The 10,121-nt window shown below is 40.1% G+C and overlaps 1 protein-coding gene across 50 annotated transcripts in view; it reads right to left on the bottom strand.

The window, feature by feature from the left end:
- The window catches only part of ARPP21 (cAMP regulated phosphoprotein 21), a 201,264-nt gene that overhangs the window by 102,705 nt on the left and 88,438 nt on the right, over positions 1 to 10,121 (bottom strand). For 22 of the 50 annotated variants that reach the window (XM_074575370.1, XM_074575350.1, XM_074575363.1 and 19 more), the window contains 2 exons: positions 2,040 to 2,207; positions 74 to 279 (listed from right to left, as the gene is read on the bottom strand). In XM_074575370.1, the coding sequence (XP_074431471.1) occupies positions 74 to 241 (168 nt within the window). In that variant the 5' untranslated portion in view covers positions 242 to 279; positions 2,040 to 2,207. Of the gene's footprint in view, positions 1 to 73; positions 280 to 2,039; positions 2,208 to 2,290; positions 2,387 to 10,121 lie in introns of those variants that run through there. The other 28 variants (XM_074575358.1, XM_074575368.1, XM_074575374.1 and 25 more) reach the window with 5 other exon arrangements.

The following is a 10,121-nucleotide window of genomic DNA, read 5'->3' as shown; positions in this document are numbered from 1 at the left end:
AGAGATCATAGAAATGGAAAGGCAATGGCAACACATTGATATTTAACGCACCCATTCACTATTCCAGTCTTACCTGCAGCTCTGTCTTGGCATCACTCAGCTTCTCCTCCTTCTCCTCTACTTCCGAGCTTTCAGATTTATTAAGGATACAGTTGTCCGTGTTCCCTTCGGAGATGACAGTCTCCTGCTCTTTCGCAGCTTCCTCTGCTGTCTCCTGGTTTGATTTACCTTGCTCAGACATTCTTCCAGACAGAAATTAAAATAACAAGATTTGGTGACCTGAAAGGTCAAGATATCACGACACAAACACACAAAAAAACACTAGGGGTGAATTTTGTTGTTATGGTTTTTTTTTCTTTTTTTTTTTTTTTTTTTTTTAAATTCTCAAGCCAGTCATTTAATTTCCTTTGTTAAACGAACCAAAATACGCAGCTCGGGAGTGGAAGGCTATGTAAGTCCCAGCTGAAGAGAGGTACTGAATCGACAATACTGGATAACAGCAGAATAGTGTCAGGTTAAACAGGCAGAGAGCTCCAATCTAAGCAGTCTTGGAGAGCAGATTTAAGGTAAGGTGCTGAGACTCCCCAGCCCCATCTCTCCCACTTCAGCCCTGGGACTGCAGAGGTGCAGGCAGGGACGGTGAGGGACTCTCTGCTACAGAGCTCAGCGGTACCAGGCAGGAAGGACCCAGTCAGAATTCCAGGTCTCTGGCATCTCAGTGCTCCCCTCCTCTTGATTTCCCCCCTACTCCCTTTTTCTTTTTTTTAAATAAAAAAAGAATAGCCAAACAAACACACAGAAATAAAAAAAAAATGTGAAGAACAACACTGGTTTTAGCACTCAACCATGGGTTTTGTACATAGCAGAAGCCTATGGTACTCACTACCATTTTAAATATCTATATATTTGAAGAGGTCATAATTCAATGTAAATATGAAATCTAAATTTATCAATAAAGCTCTCAGGGTCAACGTTTTCAGGCATCAAACTGACAGCTCCATTATTAAAATCCTAAGCCTCTTCCCAAACCCCATGTCACCCTCCAGCACTATGAAAATCCTACAGGAAGCCCTTGGCAGGTATTTCTAATGAAGATATCTTAACTGAGCTGCATTTAGTCTCAGCTCACAATGGGTTGTTGTACAGAAGCTTTAAAGGCTTTTCAAAGTTAAAGCCTATTATTATTTTCTCTCTCATTTCTCTCTCTCTCTCTCTCCCCCCCCCCAGCTCCCTCCTGAAGCCTCCCCCACTGATCAATTGTCAAATGAGACTCATGAATAATTTAACTTTTCTTTCCCCATCCATTTGGCTTAAGAAGCATCTTCAGGAAAAACAACCGCGGTTGAGAAAGGGAGTTAGTTCAGAAAGGGTCTTTTGCAACACCTTTCCACTTCTCAACAACGCAACGCTGCCTACTAAGCAAAACCACACTTTGCCAGGTTTCTTTTTACAGCTTGTAATTAACATTCAACAGATCTGGTATCACCTACCTTTATCTTTTTTTAAGTTATGTTTTAAGTGAAAAAAAATAAGATCTACTGAGTTTTAAAAACTTACTTCTTCCAATTTTTGCTTTCGTTTTGACACTGTAAGCAAATAAAATAATAAACCCTTTCCTACGTAATCTTCCCATTTAAGGGGGACTGTGGATTTCACAAGAAATGAAGCTACATGCTTCCTAAATCAACCAACTGGAATAAGCAGCTCAGAAATTCACTCACAGTAAGTCAACTCAAGCTTCGAGCTGTTCTCCTTCCTCCCACTGCCCTCCCCAGGAAGTCCCACGGTATTGGCCGTTCTGCAGTTTCAACTGAAAGTTGAAGAGCTTTGCTAAAAATTCAAACACGACGAATGGCAAGACCTGAAACTGGTCTGTTTAACAACCCTCAATTTGTTAAGGATTTACATCAGGCAATGCACATGCATGCACAAGTTCTTCATGGGCATATTACCCCCCGCGGCTCACCTACACGCTTACACAGTGTTCACAAAAACAATGACACTCATCGTTCACCAGCTGCACCAAAGAAGCCATTTACCTGAAAAACTGCTATAATTCCCACCGTCTTTCTAGCGTCTTCTGTTGCTCTTCGCTGGCAAAGTCCACACAAATGATCAACGACAACGTGAGTCCCATGTCCCCATTAACAGTTCAGAGTGCCAATCTCCATGTGGTCCTTCAGAGTGTTTGACGGATCATAGTCAACCTGGAAAAAGACGAAAAGTAAGTAACAACGGTCACGATCATGGTACAAGGTAAGGATGCAACAGATAGGACCAGATTTCTAACACTAATGACCAGCTTCAAGCAAATCACTTTCACAGCTTGATCCAGCTCCACCTGTCTCAAAACTGCCTGCTTCTTCTCTAATGAAGGCTAGAGCCGGCTGTTCAAGTCATAACAGCTCCTACGCAAGGAGCTAAAATTAACAATTGCATTATGCACTGAAGATTACTCATTTCAATTTTAACCTTTTTTAGTGAATTCCAGCACTTTTCATTAAAAAAAGCATATATACATATTTATATAGAAGCTCATCTGTTTGCTTCAACAGAAATCAATGAGGGTATGAGGAAAAAGGACTTGCCTGCTTTGTAACTACGGCTTCTGCTCCAATTAAAATTTCAATAGTCAAACGCTATTGAAAAAAGAAGCTGGGTGGGTGCTTTTAGAAAGTGACCTGCTTTGCCAGGGTAGTGAATCTAGATGTTCATTCAATAAACTGAATAAAAGTTGAAATGCTCAAGAACGGGAGGAGGAGAAAGAAGAAATCCTATTCACCGAACAACAGCCACCGGGAAAACTTTCTTTTGAGGCACTGTATGAGGAGGAAAAAGGAGATCTCCAGGTTACAGTTTGGAAGATAAACCTGAAGAACGAGTTGCCTCAGCAATGCAATTTATGCTCTTCACGAAGATCGCATTTGCCAGCTGAATAGCTGATCTGACAGAAAAGGAGCATTTTGGGATGAGTCGGACTGATTTACAAAGCCATGGCCCTGTGCCGACTGTCTTGATACAGCAGGCACCTCTTCTCAAGGCTTGCATGTGAATCACGGTTGAAGCAATTAGTGCAAATACACAAAAACAGTAAACGGGAGGAAACATGCATCATTCTACTTGGAGAAAAAAAAAAACAAAACCAAACCACAGCAAAACTGAAAATCATCTCGCTCTAATATGAGACTCCTTGTTTCTGAGGCACATTTTAAACTGCACATGTTTGCAATTGCTGTACAGTATGTGGCAGCGCACTAGAACACAGCACGTCAAAAGAGCTGAATTTCATGCGCCAAAAATGGAATTCAGCCTTTCACAAAAATCAAGTCCTGCTCTCTCTGGGAGCTCAAGTGCACAGAGGAGACCAGCAGGCAGCTATATAAACTACCACTACCAGCCTGCAAATTTATATACATAAAAATATTTCTTTTCCTCAAACCACTTAATAATTTGTACAGAGGAATACAAAGTAAGTCTTCCACTCGCTTTTAAGTGTTTCTTGTAGGACATTTTCAGAAATTGCATCTCATTGACAAGCACAGGATCATGATGGGAGTGGTGAAGGAACAATATGGAAAATTATGCCTAAGCACTCAAGCACATGCAAATGTATTTCATGGAGCCAATACTTAGAGAGAAGAAAGTTAATAAACCACAGACTTAAAAACTTTTAACCCTTCCATTAACGCTTTCCCTCACGCCTCCAAAAGAGAGACAGGAGAAGAAAAATAAGAAGTATCAACCAAAACCAACCACAAAGCAAAAAACCCAAGGAAATACAGTGCATTACAGTTTCACCTGGAAAACAGCCAGCCAGGATATAGATTGCTGCAAATCGTAACCCTCCAAAACTAACTAAAAAACAGATAGCTGTATCAAAATCAGGACACACAAAAAAATAATTTCAAGATTCTTCAGTATTACCATGTGTCACGGATTAACTATTCTTAAGACAAACAGAGCAAAACAAAAACCAGACAATAAACCAACCAAAGAAAGGGTATCGTATCCAGCAAGCGAAGAGATCTGCCAAGACTCCAATAAACAGCATTTCTGGTCTTGTGCCACAGATGTTCAACATAATCTTATCACGCTTTACCAAAGACATATTTCTTCATAAACTGAGTTCCCTATATTGTTACATTTAAGATCGGATGCCAACATCATTTTTCATTGGCAATATACAAGATGACCATAGAATCTTAAATTAAAACAACAAAAAAAACCCCATAAATCTCCCCAAGAAAACATAAGCAAGTGGAAAATAAGCTTACAGTGTGCAGCTACCATTTTTCAAACCCACAATGACAACGTTTCTTGGGATGGTTCTTTTTAAAAATGCTTCATAATTATCTTCTGAGGGAAAAAAAAAAATGGCAGGAAGAACTGAGACATATAGCAGTCACAACCAAGTGCTTCACCTTCCTCAATATAAATTTCCTCCTCCTCCATTAGGCAATTTACAAGTCATGACTAATCATTTACATACTACAATACGTAAAATACACTTCTGGTTGTTTGGGTGGGTTTTCAAAAGGACTCAGATTTCTATAAAATGCTTCAGGGGGAGTATAAATAGCAAAGAGGAATCAGTCAGAAAATAGCCATTAAGAGTAAGACATTCTGACTGAAAATATGTCTCGGTTTCTCGCGCGTTTCCAGGATATCTGGTTATTCAGTGATGAATTCACTTTTCACTATTCTCAGTCCTGCAGTGACAGCACTGCTATGGAAAAACATACTGGATTATTCTCTTTCTCGCACATCAACAGAAATGTCAGCGATGATTTGACTGTCAAAACCTTCAGTACCGAAGTGATGCAAAAGGCTGAACAAATGCACTTGTGTTTTTGATCCTCAGGTAGAAACTGCAAAGCTTGTTGCTAGGCAAAAGCCACCTTCTTTATTTGCAAGTGAGCAAAATTTCATAGGGGTGTGGGATCTTAGAAGCGGTCTACAAGAGCTTGCGGAAAAATGTCACACTAATTCCTTAAAGCAACTCAAGTATTGCACACTGCAATGCAACAGAAAATACAGGTGCCCACCAAGCCATTTGTAGAACCATTTTAATGGAAATATAATCTGTTTGTACAGAATTTATAAGCACCAGGTGATCAGTATGCAGTGTGGGATGTAAATGCTGTGGTTTTTTCTTAAACTGCTTTCTTTATTCACAGGATTTTAACTTTAGAAGCCGAGGGTACTACTGAGCTTAAGCAGCTACTGCCAGTGCTCAAAGAGAAAGGGATGGAAGGTGCGAATGGTCACATACGTTCGTATAACACATACCACGCAGATTCTAAGAAAAGTCTGTGGGAAGGAATACACTTAATTTAATGCAAGAGTTTAAAAACTATCCCCAGAAGAAGAGCTGTCAAAAAAAGCACAGAACAGAAAAATGAGCAAAGACATCAGAAAGCCCTCCTCAATGAACACCTGATAGCTGACCATCAACTGAAATTAAACAGAGACACATCTGACAAAACCCTAAGAGCCCACCACAGAAGAGTAAGCCCTTTACATATTATGCATCAGGAAATGTTTTGACGGTCTCAAAGGTATCACATACTGAAGCAGGAATTTTGAGATCCTTATGCTCCAGTGAGTATCAACATGTCCTCTCTCAGAAGAGACGATGAGCAGCCAAACAGCATACTCTTAACCGAGAGCAGGCAGCAGCAGTCAGGACTAAACCCTGCCAGGGTAAATCCCAAGGTGTTTTTTTCCAAATAAAGCTGCTAAGCATAGAGGTAAAATCATTTGAGTCTGAACAGCTCCTGTAACTAAAAATTGGCTGATTGTCAACATCAGGATCCTTCTCATCCCATAGTGATGAATGGCTTGCAGGTACAAGCCCGCGAGCTGAAAGCGGAGATGTCAGTCATGACTTCCACTACGTGATATATACCTTACCGCTTTGACTCATTATTGCTAACTAACTCATCAGATTCCTGGAAACCACTAGAAACAGTCTGTGGCATTATGTTAAGATTATCAGTACATACAGCCCTCAATGTTGCCAAACTCTCATGGCTTAAAGCACGTGCTTCCTGTTATTTAACATTTACTTAAAAATTCCCATTCCTACCATCAAGCAAATCTATGAAAATCTCAGGTTTCACACTGAAAACAAGAACTTCAGCTCCCTGTGGTGGCTTCGAAGAAAATCTTCTGGATATGAAACCTATTATACCCAAAAAAAGCCCCACAAAACTACCAAACCTCAAAAAACTACCGGCCCACCACCAAACCCCAAAAAGGCAAGTAAATCCTAAAAGTATTAGTTTGAAGACACTGCTACTCGGTTGTCAGCCCTAGTCACCAGGACCTACATCATTAGGCTGGGTACTCTGTGCTCCTTCTCACTGTTTTCACACCTTACCCACAGAAATACACACAGGCAGCTGGATGTCCAGTTTGCTGCTGCATATTATCATAGCAGGATAATAATCCACACCAGCTCTCACACCAAAATGCTTTAGTATGAAAAATAAATTTAAAAATAACATAAAAATCAAGGCTGTGAAATATGTAGAATCCTACAAGTTCACTGGTTGTTAAAAGACTGAAGACTAACCCTCAAAAAACAAGGGCAAATAATACTTTTAAAGGAAACATTTGAAGCCTGATTTTATCTCCAGCCTCCTCTTGTGTTCGCTTTGTCCCCTCTTCATCATTGCTACAGAAACAGATAGAGCGATTGCCTACATTTTCTGCTCCTACGTGCCACAGACCTCTTCAAGTAAAAGGTTATTTAGACTCATTTACTGTTGGCACTTTAATAAAGACTGTCAGCAAATGCAATTTTTTTTCCCCAGGAGTTACAGAAACATGAGCATCTGTGTACAAGCAAGAATGCAGAGGCCACTGACCCGCCTTACGCAGACCAGCAAACAACCGTCAGTGGGAACGGTGGGCAAATTTGATGAAAACAGAGCAGATTGAAATATATTGGATCAGGCTTCAGATCCTACGCAATGACCAGTTGCCTTTTAAAAGAGGCAACTAGATGATACGAGGAGCAGCATCCCAGCTAAAGCCTCTATCTTGGAATTGCACTGGCTTTCCTCCCAACCTGCATGTGAAATCCAGTATTTACAAATTACAGCAAGGACAAAAACAGTCTAACAACAACAACAAAAAAAACCCTCCAACAAACAACTTAGAAACAAAGCAATTCTTTGTGGTTTACACTTGATTCCTCTTTTTCAAAAGGATCCTCTTGCTCCTAACAGATTGCCACCAATATTTTCCACTTTAATCCCCTGTCAGAAGACCTCATGTCAATGTCATCATCTTCAGCCAAGTAATAATGATGATGTTCCCTCTAGCTTGTTATATTTCTGCAAAGCTAGAAGCTTTACCCGGGAAAATAAACATAGATGGCCCATAGGGAGAGCCTGTTTTGTTTTAATACTTAAGAAAAGGCTCAAAAAAAAATGCTCTTTTATCTGTCACAATGACCATTTGAAGTCTTCCAGGATCAGCATGAAAAGATATGAGGCTTTGAGTGATCTGGCTAATAAATGTCAATCACGCAAGTTTACCAGGAACAGAGTAACACCCAAACTTTTAACAAGCTAATCCGATGTACAAATCGGCACCCTTGGAATGAGTTGCTTGCTTTCGCCCAGCCTTCAAAACAGCCTTGCGCATTTCAAACACCTAATGCCGATTTGTATCTCATTCCCAGGCACAAGCCTGACAAATTTCCCTAAAATCAAAGTCATTAAAATCAGTGGTTTGACTGTTAGGTGGTGCAAAACAGCACAGCTCCTGTGAGTCCAAACAGAGACACAGTGGTTCCCAGCCATCCTTTCAATGCACACAAATCTCCTCGCAATACACAGAAGTCGTTTTCCTCAAATCCTGTAATGAAAACAATAGCCAACACAGGAAAATACACAATTCAAAGGGAAACGGGGACTGAAACTCATTTTCCCAGATAATCAGGCCTATTTCTCAGCTATCAAAAATAACCGTATCATGAAGTCCTCTTTAGAGACTGATAGCTTTACTTTAAGATTAGAGGGGGTCTGGGGAGGATGCTCTAGTAATCTTACTGTAAGGACATTCAAGAACCTCACTGCCTTGCCACGACACCTTCTCCATTACCCCACTGTATACGTCAAATACTTTGTACATTTTTCTTCTTGTGCCAATAGTTTTTCCCAATAGCTTTCCCAATTTCTCAATATTCTCCCCATGGGAAAATAACTGCATGCCATTTCATTATTTCCTGTTAGTTTTAAAGAAGCCGACTCCCTTTAATCGCTGGCTAAACAGGTGTACGCTATTTCCATTACTATCTACATCTAGTCTAATTTTTATCAATTGATGGTCTGCTTCAACATTTCCTTACATCTCTCTCATGCTCTTCCTCCACCAGGACTGCACTCTGTGCCTACAGACGTTCTCCCACCCATTGATGCCCAGCAGTCAACACATCATGGATTTACATCATGGTAAATGCATGGAGCTCTGTTTTCGCAACCACTAAAACCAGTTTAAAGACAGCGAAATATCATAAGGATATCCCAGAAGGAATACTGTCATTTCAGCATGGAACACTGATCAACAACACTGCATAAATGAGCCTGGGCTGCCCACTGAGGGGTCTCCACTGCGCTGAGGGCGGCCAGAGCTACTGCAGAGCCTGGGAGCCGTCACAGACTGAAGTGGTGGGACTGCAGGCATCCAGCACAGTCTAGGTGAGAAAGTTCAAGCCATTTGTGGTACGCCACGATACGCTGTTATACATAACGAAATGTGAAATAATATATAGTTTCCATTCATTTTAATTTGAACTATATAAATATTAGTTTAATGCAGGAGTTCTTGAAACATTTTTTGTTTCTCTAAGTCAAGCTATCCCCTCTCTTCCTTCCTTCAGTGCCTTCTCATTGACATTTCTATCCTCTCAGGTAACACGGATTAAGTCCATTTTGCTTTACGCACAGGAACTATAAGCTCAATTTAACCTATTTCTTTACTCAGTTCCTCCTACAGCTTAAGGACTTTACTAGAAAACCCGAGCACCACAAGGCTACATTTTGAAGGATACACCCCTTTGCAGAATTGGGTCTATGCAGACTGCAGGTAATAAACGAGTGCCCAGCCGAGCCATCGTGCCTCATCCGTTAATAACCAACTGTGCCAAACACAAACCAGTTGAGTTCAAGGAGGAAAAAAAAAAAAAACAACCCAAACCTAAACTAAACAAAGAAAACAGTTTTGTACACTACTAACAAGTCTTTGCACAAAACATTCTGGGCAGCTTCTCCCAAAGGAAAAATTTTATTAATTTTTTTTTTTTTTAAACGCACAATGCTCAGGACATGGATGACCCATAACTTACGACCAATTGGTTTACACTTCTTCCAACATCACCAGTGGATGGAGGCATAACCACAACCAAAATACAGCAGGAATGGACCAAGTATCACCGAGTCTCACATATGCTTTTCCTGATTTTTCCCTTTCCTAATGTATATAATGGCCCCTATATTTCATCCCGCCATTTATTGACAAATTAGGTGCATTTTCAATAGCACTAGCTTAATTGGCAAACCCAGAAAGAAAATAATTGCTAACAGCAAAGCAGCATTATGCTGATGAAACAGACCTGCTCTTAACCACTAGAATTGCCTTAGCGGACAAACGCCGACTGCAAAACAGCAAAAAGCTTCCACACCAGAACTGAAAGAAAAAAACAAAACAAAACATTATTTCCCCAAAAAAGTCTCTTTTGATTACTGGAATTAAACATAGTAGGAAAAATTCCTATTTTTCCCAATAGCATTTTCTGAAACAAAAATAGCCTGCAGCTGAAGAAAAAATTTTCTTTCTGGAACAAAAAAAACAAAACAAAACACAAACCAATGCAATCCATAAATCTGTGTAAGGTTTAAAAAAAAAACAACCAACAAAATAAACCGCACCATACATTATATTTCCCCACCCATTTAAATTTGCTGCTTGGAAACTATGCAAATGTACTCTCCATATTCAAAGACAATTGCTATCAAGCTTGTTTTAATCCAGAGTAAATTTTCCAAGCTCATATTCCAACCAATTTGTAGTGACAGCTCAAGTCCTTTCTATCAAAGGCAACAAAGACT

Source organism: Larus michahellis, chromosome 2 (genome assembly GCF_964199755.1).
Source record: "Larus michahellis chromosome 2, bLarMic1.1, whole genome shotgun sequence".
NCBI classification, from domain to species: domain Eukaryota; kingdom Metazoa; phylum Chordata; class Aves; order Charadriiformes; family Laridae; genus Larus; species Larus michahellis.
The sequence above is the reverse complement of the archived record's forward strand: the minus strand, read 5'-3'. Positions and strand labels throughout refer to the sequence as shown.